We start from the raw sequence: 17,985 nt of genomic DNA, 5'->3' as shown, positions 1-17,985 counted from the left end.
TTAGAGAGAGGAGGGATTATGTGAAGTGGAAGCAAAATATGTTGCAATTCTTATACACATATGATGATTACCTTGTGAGTGAAGAAAATTAAAAAAAAAAGACTAGCTAGGAATAAGATAGATAGAGTCAAAGACAAGAAGACCTAACATCGCTTTCTCTCAAGGTCCCCCTCCAATCCGTTTCCCACTCCATCTTTTTATTTTTATTTTTATTTTTATTTCACTCTTTTCTAATTAGCAACAACTAATTCTGTATTTAACCACCTTTCTTTTTTTATAATTTTTCTCTACACAATTCAATTCATTCACTGATTTAAACAATGCCCCACTTACCATCACCATCATCATCACCATTACCTCCCTCTTAAGCTCTCTCTCTCATGGTGCGCTGACACGTACGTTACTTGAGTTTAATGGAACAGAGTCAATGAATTACATTTGAAATTTTATTTTAAGGGCTCCATGAGGACCACATTTTGTTGAAATAATATGAGGGCTTTGATCATATTTCAAGCTAATTTATGTTTATAGTGTATATTGATGTGTAAGATACAGTGATTTAACTGTAATTAATTTAGTGATTCTGTAATGTAATTGCTTCAATTATTTGGACCTTGTTGAGTCTTGTCACCTTTTTTAAATATCTTTTTGAATTTAGTATCGGAATTGATTAATTCACGTATATATTTGACATACTTATAATCATATTATTATAGAGGTAAACAACAACACTAGATGTAATGGGATGCAATATATAAATATATAGACATAACACATTTAGAGGTCCTTGTAATAATGTAAGTACATTTTATTTTCTTCTATTTTTTTTGCGTTAACTCCTTATACTAATGTATTTTATTTTATTAGGACTTTTTATAATTTTGTTCCATTAGATTCTTATACTAATGCATTTTTATTTAAAATGTTCTTTGGTTGGATCTTTAATTAATAGACTTCATAATTTAATTAACTTTTCTTGTGTAAGTTAAATTTATTTATTTTGAAAATAATTCAATTGCAATATCAACTTAATAATTATTGGAAAATGAAAAATTATAAATTGATGATGGGAAATAATAATAAATTTTCTTTTTTTTAATAATTATTTTCAGTTAATATTGCAACTGAATTAATTTTAAAATAAATAAATAGGACTCAATAAAACAAAATACAATCAGTATAAAAATATCTAAATGTACAAATAATGAAAAATTTATGGCATTGATATTTGTGACATGAATGTACGAGAATGAAATTGTAAGCATGTCGGTCGGAGTGAGTTAACGCTATTCCTAAGCAAATTATCTGTCAACAGAAATATCAAAGGATTATTTAATTGGTTTCACTTTCGAAAAGCCGTTGGTATCCAACCAAATTAATAAGCCGTTACTCTTGAATCCTTCATAAACAAGCCATAATCAAACATATACATGAAAATTATCAACGCATTCAATTCTATTATTTAATTTCCTCACTCAAATCATTACTTCTTCATTTGAAGGAACGCTATAATGGCCATCAAAAAGCTACCACTACTAGACTAGTTTTCTCATTATTTCTAGACTATCTATCTATTTTGAGAAAGAATTGAGATCACTATTTCATCCCCAAATTTAAGTTCAATATACAAATCTTCAACTCAAACAAACACAGATATGTCTAAAATAGGGAGGTCCTTTGTAGATAAAAAAATGAATTTGAATATAGTAGATACATAAACATAAGGGGTTTGAAGATGAGGATAATGATGAGTAATTGTTACTTCTTAAAAAGATATACAGTGATGATCATTGGATATTAGGATTGCTTCATTTGCAGACTTGATGAACAGAAGGGTAGCTTTCACTACCTAATAATCGACCCGAAAATCGTGAGACATGCTACGAGAGAAACTACATACAAGACAAGCTTTCAATCCGACCACGACCAGATTGATTTTTATTTAAAAATATTATGTATGTTGATTTTGCATGAGGAATGAGATGTTGTCTTGAGAAAGGAAAGGAAAGGCAAGGAGTTAACTGTGAAGGTACTCAAAGAGTTTCTCAAATCCTCCATGAACACATGTACAAAGCTAGCTGTATACTTTTCCATCAATACGCCATTTCTGACCTTGCCTATTAAGACAATATTCATCAATGCCACATACACAACTTTCATCCTATTTTCCTTTTCAAGGTTGTTTTTTTCTACTCTGCGCTGGACAAATTTAGTTACCTATGATTTTCATAACACATATTGTAGAAATGGAACTCTAATTTATTTGAAGTTCATGGCGTAAGTGTAACAGCCCCAAACCTAGTAGTGGGATATGAACATTTGACATTTCGCACGAACATAGTTGTTCATTTATTGTGTCTGCATTATTAGATAATGAGGCACTTAATTGATTCTAGGAGGGGGAAAGAATACCGAAATAATGGTGTACTGAACTTATCATGGTATACCGCAACATACTGAAATTTCGTTATATACCATAGACTACGGTAAATACCGTTATTTAGATATACCATGTATATACTGACATCAATACATACTGTAAAAACGATATATCCGTGAATATCGAATATATTTATATATATATATATATATATTATATTTATAATATAATACTCGGGGCCTCCGGTCAAGGCGGTACAATATCAACATTGAGATTGGTTATACCGAAAATTATATATACCAAATATTTTGATAAGAAAATTATATACTCCCTCCGTCCCAAGATAAACGACTCACATTTCTTTTTGGGACGTCCCCAGATAAGTGAGTCATTTCCTTTTATGGCATTCTCTCTCTTACTTTTTTTCTTTACTTTATTAACTCTCTTACTTTATTCATTTTTCACTTTACTAACAAAACCTCATTTTCTTAAATCCCATACAGAAAAATTTTGGCTCACTTATCTTTGGACAGATTTATACTCATAAAGGATTTTTAGTATATACAATATGACAGTTTTGATACGGTATACCTTACCCACACCCACGCACACCAACTTAAAGATTTCAGTTTCTAAATCTTTATTACTATTAACATTTTTTTTTAATTTATATTTTTATTTTAAGTAGGGTCTTATATATTCTACTTTATATAAAACCGTGAATCTTGACTGATACGCACACGTCATGTTTTCTAATTTTTGTGAGGTAATCAATTAAGCGACATATTGAATTGTACTCCTTCCAAAAAATTTATGAAAGTGTACCACGAGATTTATAGGACATGCATATGCCACATATATATTAGTGATGTATTACATAGATATGAGTCAGATGATCATGGACTTATTTTCTAATATATTATTATTATTATTTTATTATTATTAATTAACTTGCGTAATTGATTGTTTTACTTGATATGCAATATTGCAATAGGCATACCTTAATTGAGGTCATACCAATTTACCAACGAATCCAAAAATCCATACATATTTGGTATTGCGTCTTTAGAGAGGGTTTGAAAGTGACCATGCGTTGTTTTCAAAGAAAATATTGTTTTATGTGAAAGAGGCCTTTCCAATGTGTTCATACAAAGAGGAAGCCAAAACGTAATTCACTACAAATAATTTGGGGTTGCCCACAAATTTTACTAACGGTAAATCTGGTAAAATCAATCGATAATTCTTTATTGACATATCTTACACATTGCTGAAACATCACTGATAAGAACTTTACCAATGGGTGTGCGACCAACAATAAAATCATCGATATGTTAGCTACGACCAACACTGTCCGTGAGGTGTCCCCACATTCAGATGCTACCGTCGATATGTAGGTGTTGTTCTTACAATTTGATTTTTGTCTACAATCAATTGGTGTTTGTAGGTTTTAATTCTTTTTGTTTCATTTGTTTGTTTATGTACCTAATTATGACACCTTGTGTTCAAAAAATCAACTATAGCAAAAGATAGGTATCAAACAGTATCTGCTAAAAAAAATCAATTTCGGTTCAGTCGAGTAGAAGTCTCCTGAGTGCAAAATTCATCTAGATACTTCCATTCAGCTGAGTGGAAGTTTTCCTTAACTCCGCTCTGCCTAAGTAGAACAGCCGTCACAAAAAAATGAATTTTTTGAATCAAGGAACCTAGGGCACACCTCAAAAACACGTTGTTTCTTGCCACAGTCCGTCACTGATCTGTTGGCAAAATAATTTGACATTGTGTTTTCCACTAGAAATTCACCAATAATATTTTGGTAATACACAACGACGTTTGATGGCAATCTCTGCTTTTTTAGCGATTGAATTGGAGAATTTATGTTGAAAGCAATAGTATAAAGTTATGCAATGATATGAGTTGGGGAATTTAATTATTCTTTTCACACGAGAAAATAATATAACAATCATCTGGTAAATAATGTTTCATGTGTTTTGCATGGTTATTTTTCTCTATAGTGACCACCAAACGGGGAGGGGGAAAAGGTGATAAAAAAGAATGCTTCAAGAAACAATAATTGAATTTAATTATGGCTATAGTGCCTTGCAATTTCTGTTACAAAAATATCACCAAAATTACATGTGAAACAACATTAGCGAATAGCGAGATAGTGTATTTTCCAGATCCTAGTTCAATGAGGTTGAAAGAAAAGTTTATTTTAAGGAAAACTTGTATAAGAAGGGACGTTGCTGGTGAATTAATTTCTTGCTTTCATCATACATTTTCTTCCATGCTTTGAAATTTATGCACATATTTATATTCAAGTTAACGACACTATGTAATCGATCGTATCATTGAATATAAAAATAAGAAATTGCAGTACAAAAGTTGTACACATTTTGTCGTGTAAAATATCTCTAACATATTCCTGAAAACAAAGCACTCCTGCATATATCAGCTAGCATACATAAATGCAGGTACCAATCAATGAATAAATAATTTAGTATCCAAACAATTAGAGGCAGCTAATTCTTAAACATTATACTTATATAGTGTAACATATGTGATACTAAGTCTATGACTGAAACACGAGTGCCATTTATTTGCAAGAGAGATCTCGTCAAAACTAGAGTTGCTTCTATCTCCCAATTTCATAGCAAACCATTTGAAACTGTACCGATGAACCTTTTATAGGGCGCCTAGGTTAGATGGTTGGTATCAATCTGCACGGATCATACCAGTGATGCATATTGGATTAATGAGATTTGAATATTGGGGAATGGAAGATTTTGCAGGTTGGTAAATGTGTTCGGTTCGTTACTAGATTCACGTAGCCCCTAATTCTAACTTTGGTTAAAATGCAATAACTATATGATCCTTTCCATAAAACAACCTGTAAAATTCAAATAATAGTATATATGCGAATGATCTACGCATCAGGTATACTTGTGAACTGATTATTTATGTGATCCTATCACAAAGATATAGGAAAAGCTATCTTACCAAGCCTACATTTATGCAATGCATAGAAGCACAAAATACAGTAATCCATTATGAACTTACTGGAATTCACATTTAATTAAAAAGGAACTATTACCAGCATCCCAAAAGAGTCAAGGAAGGTCTTAGAAAATTCTGCCAAGGGTAAGAAGCTCAAATTCATGTTTTTCCAGAACATTTGCTTTAACTGCTGCAACGTGCAAGGCCGATGCATGGTTCCCCAAAACTCCAAACAATGTCATCTTAAACAGAACTTCTTCCGAATATTATACAAAATCAGATTCATGCCCTGACTCCTGACAAATCATAGGTAATGCACTGATCAAAACATTTTCTTTAGAAAAAAAAAGAAAGACTATATTAATAAGTGAAATCATTAAAGAGTTATGAACAGTATCTTCAACATGATATCCTATATGCAATCCCCACTGACCACGTATATAAGTGAAATATGAAAAAAATGAAAAGGAGTATACCTTCGGTTTCTTCTGTTTAGAAGCCAGTGCAGCAACATAGTTCCTCATGAACTGCGACAAATTAATTATAATTGATTTGATACATGGAGGAAGATTCTAAAAGAAAATTTGAGAAAGGAAGGGATGAAGGAGGTAGTTAACACAGGCAATCAGTTAGTGAAGTCGTTAGACAGTGTAGCCTAGAGCTGCTGGAGCAAGTTAGTAGAAGTGATACATAATACATAGTGAAAGTGTAAACACACATGTTATCATGTTCTTTCTACTCTCTGCATTGTCCTCTCCTCCTATGCATTCTGCTCTTATCCTGCTCAAGCCAGCAAGTTGTAGCCATTTTCTGACTGAAATCTTAATGGTTGTTCTCAGGATCGGAGAACTGCCATCAGTTCAGAAAATGCACTTGAAAGGAAGAACATGAGAATGCAGAGAGGGGAAGCAAGAAGATGACATTCATTTCATTTCATTGCCTGTAAATGGATTTATGTTTTTCCCTCTATATTAATGTTGAACTAGCTGGAATAAAGCTTGCAAAATAACCGTGTAAAAAGCAACAGTATTCAAACTGAGATCATGACAGCAATATTCAAATACTTAATAGTCCCCAACACTACAAAGTTAAAATTAATTGGTTACATTGATGCTCCTGCAGAAAACAGGCAGCTCTTCTTTTTGGTGACACCAAAACAAGGAGCTCACTCCCATTCGTCATCTACGTGTAGCAAAAACTAAACCATAATCAATCCCCAAGCATTTCAATCACCAAGCCAATTGTCTCACTCGTCTGAGACGAAGCTTCTTAGGATGTTCTTCTTCAGCGTGAATTCGTCTCTCTTCCCGTCGCTAATGGACTGCATCAACAATCAAAACAAAGGTACAACGTTTAATTTGGATGATAGATTGGATAAATAAAAAGGTAATGATGAATTAAACAATTTCCTATTGTCATCCTTCAAATACTCAATCCCATGTGTTGTGAATCCAAAATTTGACAAGATTAAGTTTTTACCTTGGCAAGCATGCGCTCCAACCTCAAAATTTCCTTGTTGGCATAATCAGAGCCTTTGTCCAAGCAGCTCTTAGCAGCCTTCACATAGATCTTCCCGTATCTGGGACAACGATAATTGTTTTTATAAGGATTGTGATTTTGAGTTATAGAGATGTAATTAGTAAAATTATTACCTTGCAGCAGAACCATCGAGTTTGTCAGCTTCCTCCTCCAACTTTTTAAATACAGATTTCTTTTCTTCAGCTGGTGCACTAATAAACTCCTTCACTATGGCATCAAGGGCCTCAATGGTACCAGCCTACAAAGATAAAATCAAATCAGACACAACGACCAAACTGGGGGAAACCCGGTTAATTTTCCACAAACCTTGGAAGTCAATTGGCCTTTTGCATCTCGGTGAGTTCCACACTTCTCATTTATGAAAGTGACAAAGTCATCTACGTCTCTGCCAGCATCATAATCTTCACCAGCCTTATTGTTCTTTGGGAAAAATTTCAACGTAGGGTAACCACTTACTCCATACCTGTGAAGGAGAAGACATGCGTATTTTCAATGTTGAATGGTCGCTTGAAATGACTAAAGCAAGAGAATAAATTTAAAACCTAAACCAGAATAACTAATTAATAAAAACACTCACTTCTCTGCAAGATCCTTGTACTTATCAGCATCAAGATTTGCGATCACCACATCTGCCTCCTGATTGAGTGCTGTCGCGACTTTTTCGTAAGTCTACAGGGAAAGTGAATAAAGTAAGGAACTTGAGAATAATATTTCAATAGATGCAAGTATCAGATGAAATAGAAATGCACTCACAGGAGCAAGATTCTTGCAATGACCACACCTAACATGGTAAAGCATCAGTAGTTTACAAGTAATAATCAACACACTCCATATATAAAATGCCTATGAGAATATGACTTCCATGATTGCTTTATCTCCACCTATCCACATAAAGCACAATAGAAGTTTATGTGTGCACGTACCAGGGTGCGTAAAACTCAACAAGGACATCTTTTTTCTCATCAAGTACGATCTCATCAAAGTTTTCAGAAGTAAGAACCACAACGCTTGAAGGAACTGCAGCTATTTTGACATTTGTCCCTAAATTATAGAGTAAAAGTAAGGAGAGAGGTGAGAAAGCTTTGATTAAACAGGATTCTAAGAACATACTATTACAAATGAAAATTCAATGAAAACAATACATTCATGCCTACAGAATCACGAAGATCCTCAAAATTTGTTGCCTTTTAAGGAAAAAAAAAATTCTATGCATGCGCATGCACATTTTGACAGTTTAAAAACAAAAATGCGATTCATAATCAACAGGAAACTTGATTAAATCATTTGATGAGTACATCATGTTCCCACTCCAACTGCATTATCTTAGAATAATGCAATTTCATCTTCTAAAAAGGAAGAAATAGGTTAACGCTTCTCCAAATAATAGTATAGCAGACATAGTAAATGACAACAGCTCCTTACTCAGATAACAGTATGCTATTGACACAACAAAAAATATATTACCTCCTTCATTGTTCACAAATTCAGCAAGGGCTTCAGCAGTTCGAGGTCCTTCATACCTATCACGTCAAACTCAAGCATGAGCAATTTCTTAGTTCTATTACTTATACCAGAAAATGTTAGAAGTTGAAATTTAAAGAGTCATCAGTTGCTAGATGGAGGAGAAAACAATATAAAGACATGCATTCTCTAAAACATACTTTTTGGGCTCTAGAGACCCCTTGGGAAACCATTGTAAGGTGGGATACCCAGAGACACCATATTTGCTGCAAACACCTTTGTGCTCATCGCAGTCAACCTACAAAAGTAAGGACAGTAAGCATATAGACTGTTTCAAGGTACTGCAACCTAAAGCAAATAAAACGCAAAGAGTGTTCGATAAATTAGCTTAATCTCACAAATAAAAGAAAAACTGTATTTTTTTACGGAAGATGAAAACATCTAACCCACACTCATATAATAATCAACACAGATCACAGATGCATATCAAGCAAGAGAGAAGAGCTCATTGTTCAGTTTGCTAAGCTTTAACATAGTCCATTCCATCATCAAATGATTTAATGTGTTTTTTAGTCTACACCGTAATGTCAAGTAGAAAAAGACATTAATAAAGTCATCACATCAGCCCTGGATACTTCCTGGACCATACAGACCCATAACCAGGTTACCTAAAGCTCATGGAAAGACTGATGACAGAGTGCTTTTGTTTTTTAGGCCTTCTTGCTTGTTATTATTTCTTTTGGCCAACTAGCTGAACTGAAAGAGTTGATTAGGAATACTAAACAACTTAAAAAACCATAATTTTAGCAATCTGCAACCTCAAACATATCAATAATTCCCAATTAATCAGTACAAGATAACATTGTTTGTAGATATGGTTCCAACAGAGATAGTAGAAGGTGCAAAAACGGAACTTTTTGGGAGAAAGCTTCAAAGGCATAGCCAGACTTCCAAATTTTACCTAGCCATTTTACCTAGCCAACAAAACTAAGGACGCTTGTCTTCTTAATTTTGGGGCAAACCCAGAAGTAATACATTTTCTCATAGTTTTTAACTAACAAAGGGACACTTGATCCAACACTAAGTTGCATGAAATAAATGACAAGCGTAGTAAATTTACTTGTTCCTGAACTTGTATAGATATAGAAACAATAAACTGTTTATAAGGCTTGCATTAGCAGCCCATAAGGATTGGGACCTAAATTTGAATGCAAAACCCCTAGGCTAAAATTTAAACCTGTCAATAGAGATTGAACTACAAGGCAGTCATTAGAGACAAGTGCATTAAATTAAGAATAACGATCCAGTTTGGATTAGCAGATAGCATTGAGAGCATGAAAGAACATTCAACAAGCAAAACCTTCCCACCTTCGCGATCAAAACAGATTTCGCCTTCTTAAAACTGGCACCAAGCTTTTCATACTCCGGGGCAAGCTTTTTACAGTGTCCACACCTGCAGGCAAATTGCATATGTAAGTTAATCCACAATACCTTTTGAATATCAAATTGTACGGGAAAAAAAACTAATTGCAGCTAACGTGCATCAACTGGCAATCATGTCGATTTTCTGATGACAAAACACACGGACATACAAGAAGGTCATCTACTTCTAACCAATACAAGACTTAATTATACATTTATACTCAACTCCAGATCAATCAATCAATCAATCAATCAAGGGAAAACCAAATCAACAGATCTAAGAAGCGAATCGAATAAGCAACCAATACAAAGAATTCTAATCATCAAATATAACTTGGAAGCACTTAGTTAGAACATAAAAGGGAAGAGTGAAAGCTACCAGGGAGCATAGAATTCGACGAGAGCTCCTCGATCCTGGCCGACCTCTTTCTCGAAGTTGTCCTCGGTCAACACAACGACGTCGTCAGCGAATGCCGAAGCAAATGCGAAGACGGCCAAAGTGCCTAAAATTAAGCATGTCGCCGGCGATCTCGACATTTTCGTATCTTTCAAATTACTCTGTTTCTCTAGCTACAAGATGAAATGAGATTTAACACTGGCTTTCAACTATCGCCTTACTTTCGTATTTATACTACCCCAATTTATTTTTCTGATGATTTCTTTTCTAAAATTAAAATTTGTACTAATTTTATGAAATAATATAAATTATAATCTGTTAATTATAGCATACGCATGCTACCGACTTAACTAGTCGTTTACAAAATATTAAAATTATTTATTTCATTTTATGTGTTTAATTTATTTTTTTATGATTTATAAATTATTTATTCGTGTGTTGATTTAGATTGGCTGTGAGTTTTTTTCTCGTAAAATGCTAAATTAGGTCTGGTACATACATTAAACAATAAAACTTTGTTGATTAAATCTTTTTGGTTTAACGACATAGTATACATTCATTAATTGTTTAATAAATTTGATGATCTTCTATAATGGGAAAACTAGGAAGCTAAATTTCATTTGTACACTTGGTGTTTATGACAAGTTGGGACCAATTGTATAAAGACACGTGTTACAATACACGAGTATAACAGTACACGTAGGTTTTTTGGATCTTTGAAACTTACCAACTTAATTCATTTGATATATGAGATTCGGAAGCGATATTCTTTTGTACCCAACGATTATTTGAACTTCGAAACTAAGCAACAATTAACATGATTAATACTTCCGGGTGTTTAAGAATTCCAAATTATATACTCCCTCCGTCCAAAAATATAGAGCAATTTGTGTATGACACGGACAGTAGCGTGTGCAGAAATTTTGATTCGGGGTGCGATGTTTACTTTGATATAAGGTATGCAGGATTTTTGATTCGGGGGTGACTATCATAGTAATCAGAAAATGAGGCCGCCGGTAATCGAACTCACGTCTCAATGAAGGAGAGAGGCACGTTCTACCGCTACGCCACTAAAGCTTTGTCTCCAATTGGTACAATATATAATACAAAACCGAATTTTACACTGGATACGCCAGTGGACACGAGTTTTAATGTAGAATTGCTAAAGTAAGAGAAAAGTGAAAAAAGTAAGAGAGAAGAAGAAAAAGTAAGTGAGAAGTAGTGTTAATGGAATGATATGTAGGGTTATTATTTGTTGAAAACTTTCTATAAATGAATGTGCTCTATTTTTTGTGGACGGCCAAAATGATAATTGTGCTCTATTTTTTATGGACGGGGAGAGTATATACAATTAAATAATAACTCGTTTTTAATGCATTACAAAGAATTATTTATTGAATATTATAGAATCAAATCTAATGACTTAAATTAGGTCATGTAAAAATATAATTAATCAGATATATCGGAAAGAAAAAATGTATAATTTGATCATATGGATGCAAGAGATTTGGCACCCCTCACCTCCCTTAATGCTTAAGATATACTATGTAGACAATTCATCTATCATATAAAGTTAATTGCTGAGCTTCTTGCCATTATCGATATATGTTATTCAATTTGAAATTAACGGATCGATCCAAATAACCTGGTAAATTAATTAAAAATATAATTTCACAACCTGAATAGAATAATGTGCTATATGAGTTAGCCTATTTAGATTGGCATAGTTATGTGGACTCACTCGGTCGGTTTGTAGGTTTGCTCGTAAGTTGAAACTTTGCATTAAAAATTAATAATAAAATAATTAAGGACATAATTAACAGTTTAATTTGGTCAAAATCGGGATTAAACCCGTTGACCGTTAAAAACTAATATTACAATAATTCAAAAGATAAAGTATATGACCAATATCGTAAAATGGACATATGTTCAGGACCAATTTTGACCTTTACTCTATATTTTAATAGAAAATTTATATTTTTATAAGAGCATCAGCAGCGCGGCTCGCCACCGGCTCGATCTCGTCCCGGCGAGACCGCGTTGCAAAACGCATCTTGTCCCGCAGAGACAGGATGTCTCATCGCGCGTCGCGCGCGGAAGGGGCTGGGCACAAGTTGTCTCGCCACGCGTCAGCGCCACGTGCCGTGCGCTGGCGCTAGGCGTGACGCCCACTCGCCGGCCGCGAGTGGGCATCATAATTATGACGTCATACATATATATATATATATATATATATATATATATATATGGTTTTGATCCATCAAAAGAAGGCCTTAAGTACCAAAATACAGCCCAAAATACGGTCGTCGGATCTGTAAATGAATGACCACGATCTATTTTATATTTTGTGAAATTTGTGTCATAGTAAGATCAATTTGCGTCATGTGAAGGGTATTTTTGGCAAATCAAATTGATGGAATCATCATTGCCGTTTCATTTGGGCGGATTTAATGGGATAACTAACTACACACTCTACAACTTGGTTTCGTTACCTATGCCATTTATTAAGTGAGAGAGAATAAAATTTCAGTCATTTATTCTCCAAATCAAGCAGAATTCGATCCAATCCCCCCAAATCTACCATTCCAGCAAAACACAAATCGGCGTCCAAAAACCCTATCTAGTCTACCTCGCTACTCAAATCAACAACAATCCTCTTGCCGACAATGGTGAACATTCGTTCAGCTGGAACATCGAAGTATGAAGCAAAAGGTTAATTAGTGTTTCTAATTTGTTAGACTTCCTGAATGTGCATTTGAAACTAACGCAAATTTATCTTGTTTTGGTATGTTGTTAACTAGTTTATAAAAGGGTTGCTGTGAAGAAGAAGCTACCGCACCAACCACAATAAAAAAAGGTATTTCGTTTAAAATATCTGTTCATTTTGTTCGAGATTATAGTCGAATTTTCGTACACACCTTTCCTATTGGTGTTTGCCTTCCAAAATAGCAGATCCAATAACTGAGAGGAGTTCGAATGAAACGGGAGAGGGCATGACCGTCGACAAGATTAAACAAGCTCTTTCATTTTGGATCATCCAATATTAACATGACAGAAAACTACACTTACAATGACCTAGACATGCCCTATGTATGATTTTGTATTAATGACAAATTTTGTGTACATCAAATCCTACTTTGAAATTGCGCAAACAATGTTTTGGGTGTAGTGCAAATATTGAATAGTACATCAGTCGTTTGACTAAAAATCGAATCGTTGAGGGTATTGCAATCCCCTTGATTTGTATGGTCGAAATACCAAACCATGACATAATGTTTACACTTTGTGTCATACTAAGTATATATTTGGGTCATTTCAAAATATTGTTATCTACATATGGACTTAAATTGAATTCCGTACAACAGAATGGTTTCCGATACGTCATAGTACTAAATGGAACATTGAGTCTTTGTAACAATAACAACAAAATAACTATACCATTTCATCTTATGGGTAATTTGTGTCATAATAATCCAATTTTTGATTCATTATATAATACTACGGAGTACCAGAATGCGTCATACAAATCTGATCAAAATGTTAGTATGAAATAAACTGAAGTAAATGTTCATATCAAACAACCTGACAATGCAAGAAAAATGGCGTCCAAATTGAAAATTAAACTGATGTTAGTTCAAAAAGAGAATACATAGTGTCAAACTTCATAATTTCTTCTAGACCGCCGTTGTTCTTTCTCTTTAAACTTGGTGCAATTACTTGAATCGTGGTGATGCCACTCCTGACATTTCTTGCATTGACGCAAACGCTTGCTCTTAAGCTTCAAAGCCTTCTCCACTCCTAAATTACAACACTCCTAAAAACTGATGGTGGAGTAAATACAAAATATTCCGCCTATTGGATTTAGTATGATCATAGGTCATAACAAAGGCACAACAAAGCATAATAGAAAACATGACATAATAAACTCATACAAAATAATTGATAATGATAATAGGTCATACTAAATCAAATATATGTCATACAAAAACATGTCATTGTAACACCATAAATAAGTCATAATTACAACATCCCTAGTCGAGGAAGTAAAGACAAAATATTCCAACAACAATTCATTATATTAAAAAATTGATGATTGAAAACGAATTATACAAATGCTATAAAATAATGACCATAGTTGACAAACCACGTAGATCATACTTATGCATAACTGAAGCATATCATACAACACGTCATACAAAAGATAAAAATGAGTCATACAAGATAAATGACACAAACCCAAAAAATAACAATGCAAATAGGTCATACAAAAGGAGTAATTATAGCATGCCAAACTAATAAAAGGACCATCAATTCTATGATTTTATAAACATACAGTTTCCAAAAAACGAAATGAAAACATGATGGCAAATGACAAAGAACATTGGTGTGACTAAATTCACAACCAATCTGATAGATCGAAGACTGAAGAAAAAAATAATTATCACAAGACCTGTATTGTCTACAATGTCATCGAAGGATGATTGATTGTCTCCAAACGAATTAGGTCATATTACGGTTTCCATTTATGGAGATAGGCTGCATAAAATCTATGGAAAAAAAGACGACAATTGTAAGTTATGAAATCGTCATACAGAATCCATCAAAATTAAGAAATTGAATTATACATTTCAAAATTACAACCGACTAACGAAATTAATTAGGAGATGAGATAATTTTAAAAACAGAAAGTACCGGTGACAGATACGGCGACGGATGAAAAAGATAGAAAAAACCGCAAAAGTTGAAGATGATGAATGTTAACTACAAAATCACGCAATGATTTGTTAACGGAAAGGGAAACGTGCATGATTATAGGGATTGCAACAACAAATGGATGAACGTGATTGACATTATTAACCTTTTAGGATTTTAAATGAATAATATAAAATTAATTGAGAAATTATAGGAGCCATCAGATCTTCTAATCTCAAGATTAAAATGTCTAATCCTATGGTCTATAGGGATGTGATCAAATGAAAACTCTAAATATTATACAAACTCAAAACTATGATCTGGACCATTGAAAAATATCAACAGATCATAAAAAAGCATCAACAGGAAAATGCCAACAGAATTTCAACGGTAGTCAATGATTGATGCTGTGTTGATATTGTGTTGATACTGTGTTGACATTAAAATCTTGAAATTTTACACTGTGTTGATATTGTATTGAAACTGTGTTGAAGGAATTTTGAGTTTTTACAATATATAAATTTACATTTTATCACTACCCTATATATATATATAGGTGTATGATCAAATAATAACTACTTCAATGAAATAACTAATACCAAATTAATATCTGTTTGATTTGGGTGATCTCGTGGCCTTAAATTGATCCAAACTAATATTTACTAAATATTCGAACATTAAGAAAAAATCAGTAAAGGATAATTATGTCAATCTATATTATTGACTGTTACTAAATCCCATAATCGTCCCTTCCTTTCCATTATAATTATGATTCCACGATTTGTTCCATATAAATTTCAATGCAAAAAGGTGATCTAAACTCTTTTTTTTACTTGTATGTACATCAATGTTGTTCAATGCAAATATCAATCTAGTCTTGTGCAAGTATCAATCCAATCCAATTCAAACATCAATGTCTTGTTTTATGGAGTTGTAGAACTATTTTAATCGTTTCCCTACGTTTTTCTGTGCGCTCTGCACACAAATATTGTTCAAGATTAACTTGACTGCAAAACAGTCAAAATAGCTATACTTTTTTAGTTTTTGTAAATCAATGTTCTTTAAGTTGAGTATCAACTTAAAGTTGTATAATAATCAATGCACTTCGAATAAAATATGACTATTAACATTATTCTCAGTAAAATATGATTTATTGCATGGTGCATAAACTGACGTGTTGCTATATTAATAGTACACAATGTACACACAAATTCCTTTAAAAGCTGCATATAATAATCATCCTGTAAAAGACATCATCCGGAAAATAACAACAGCAAACATCATCTTCATAATAACAGCAAAATAGACCATCTAGAATTCAAAACACATGATCTAGAAAATCAGACACACTGGATAACTAATATAATTAAATCAACTTTCACTGAGGCTTCTTGCACATCAAATCTGCCACAAGCTTATCTATCTTGGTTCTCTTCTCTTTATTATCCTTGAAATATTTCTTCACACAATCCTTAATCTCAACCGAATGGTAATTGAAGTCCGTCGTTAGCAAGGCCTTGCAGTATTTACCGCGCATAATCTGCAGATTGTTCATAGATATGTTTGCAAGCCTCGTTGGCCAATCCTTCACCTTTTGGCCCATATACGTTTCCATGTGTCGCATTAAGAATATAGCAGCATCATCCTTGCCTCCAGTACCTTGCCATGGCATATTTATGAACCGAATTTCGCACCCTTGGATACATCTCTACAGATAGAAAGATACATCAACACATCACTACAATAGAGGAGATACATCAACACAACAACATCAATACAAGGGAGATATCAAACTTTCTAACATCAATACACAGCAGCTATACATCAACACAACAGATACATAAAAAATAGAGAGGAGATACATCAACACATCACTAAAAAGAAGGCCAAATTTTCCTTTTGGTCATCAACACAACAGATACATCTCTACAATAGAAAGATACATCACAATTTCTATGGAAAGAGAGATATTAGTACTGTCTGCTACATGTCAAGAGAAATTCCAAAATAAATTTGCAAAACACTAGTTTCTACAATATCTAAACAATACATTTGATAAATCAATACAACAAAACAACACACAACCTTCATTACCACCGAAACAAGTAATAGATTCACCGGACAAACTCAATTGATACGCAACTGTAATCGGCCAAAACAGTGTGACATTTTCGGAGTTCGCATAAAGGAACACCAATGGCAGCAACAATCTACCGAAAACACCAAATAAAGAACGAAGAACAGAAAACATTGACATTAAATCACCTCCAGATGATTCCCGAACATGGTTTGCAGCCGTTCTCTTCAACCGGGACATTGTTGTTCGATGAAAATTGTTGACGGAGAGAGATTGAATCTGTTTGCTTCAACACTAAGTTTCGACTGCTTCAATAGTTGAGGGAGAGAGTGTGAATTCATTCCTAGAATAAGAAGCATAATTGATCGGAAAATTGGGGGAGAGAGAGAGAGATTACGCAGGATCTGTTAATTTCCAGAAATCTCGTTGCCTACCAAAAATAAAAATGGACGATATTTTAAATTGTGGCACTATTACCCTCTTTAGATATTTCTCCCAAACTGTATTGCCATCCGTCTAACTAAATTAGAATCACACGATTTCAAAATCAGATGACATATAATTGGTAGTTGTTATTTACTTAAGGGTGGTATCACCCTAGTACAACCCTATATACATATATATAATAATCTATCAAAAGAAGCCCCTAAGTATAGAAATACAAACCATATACCCACCGTTAGATTTGGAGATGATCTGGATATGAATGGTCACGATCTGGATTGGTCAACGTTTTATGTAGGTCATAATATGAGCGATCTGTGTCATGTAAGGGTAATTTAGGGATCGAAAATATAATGAACCGCCCTTCCGTTTTTTAAGAGCGGATTAATTGGGATCATTACTCCACACGCTATTAAGTTTATTCTTCGGTTCCCACGCCATTCAATTCTTCTCTCTCACCAAAAATACATCACTAAATCAGCAAACCCCACAGACTAGAATCAAAATCCCCCAAATCGTCTCTGCGTCAAGATCACCCAAACCCTACCAAACTCAAACTATATTTTCGGGGACGAAGGA

The 17,985-nt window shown here is 33.6% G+C and overlaps 1 protein-coding gene and 1 long non-coding RNA gene across 2 annotated transcripts; both read right to left on the bottom strand.

Annotated features, from left to right (window-relative positions):
• Positions 1-6,366: 6,366 nt before the first annotated feature.
• LOC125224037 (protein disulfide-isomerase like 2-1-like) lies at positions 6,367-10,401 on the bottom strand. The gene is made up of 11 exons (XM_048127378.2): positions 10,176-10,401; positions 9,743-9,827; positions 8,575-8,672; positions 8,378-8,433; positions 7,837-7,954; positions 7,667-7,694; positions 7,491-7,582; positions 7,220-7,376; positions 7,027-7,151; positions 6,854-6,953; positions 6,367-6,695 (listed from the first exon to the last, which is right to left on the bottom strand). The coding sequence occupies exons 1-11, from the start codon at positions 10,331-10,333 to the stop codon at positions 6,621-6,623; spliced, it is 1,092 nt and encodes a 363-aa protein (XP_047983335.2). The 5' UTR covers positions 10,334-10,401; the 3' UTR covers positions 6,367-6,620.
• A 5,685-nt stretch (positions 10,402-16,086) lies between these two features.
• Positions 16,087-17,516, bottom strand: LOC125223956 (uncharacterized). The gene is made up of 2 exons (XR_016134374.1): positions 17,151-17,516; positions 16,087-16,593 (listed from the first exon to the last, which is right to left on the bottom strand). It is a non-coding gene; the product is annotated as an uncharacterized LOC125223956 (long non-coding RNA).
• Positions 17,517-17,985: the final 469 nt, after the last annotated feature.

Source organism: Salvia hispanica, chromosome 1 (genome assembly GCF_029641045.1).
Source record: "Salvia hispanica isolate PSC_SH4W2 chromosome 1, Shi_PSC_v1, whole genome shotgun sequence".
NCBI classification, from domain to species: domain Eukaryota; kingdom Viridiplantae; phylum Streptophyta; class Magnoliopsida; order Lamiales; family Lamiaceae; genus Salvia; species Salvia hispanica.
The sequence above is the reverse complement of the archived record's forward strand: the minus strand, read 5'-3'. Positions and strand labels throughout refer to the sequence as shown.

Bases quoted from the DNA above. Each gene is read 5' to 3' on its own strand.
- LOC125224037 (XM_048127378.2), bottom strand. From the start codon at position 10,333: ATGTCGAGATCGCCGGCGACATGCTTAATTTTAGGCACTTTGGCCGTC. The intron at 7,583-7,666 runs GTGAGTGCATTT...CTTTCCCTGTAG, and splicing joins ATTGCAAGAATCTTGCTCCT to ACTTACGAAAAAGTCGCGAC. The intron at 7,377-7,490 runs GTGAGTGTTTTT...TCTCCTTCACAG, and splicing joins TACAAGGATCTTGCAGAGAA to GTATGGAGTAAGTGGTTACC.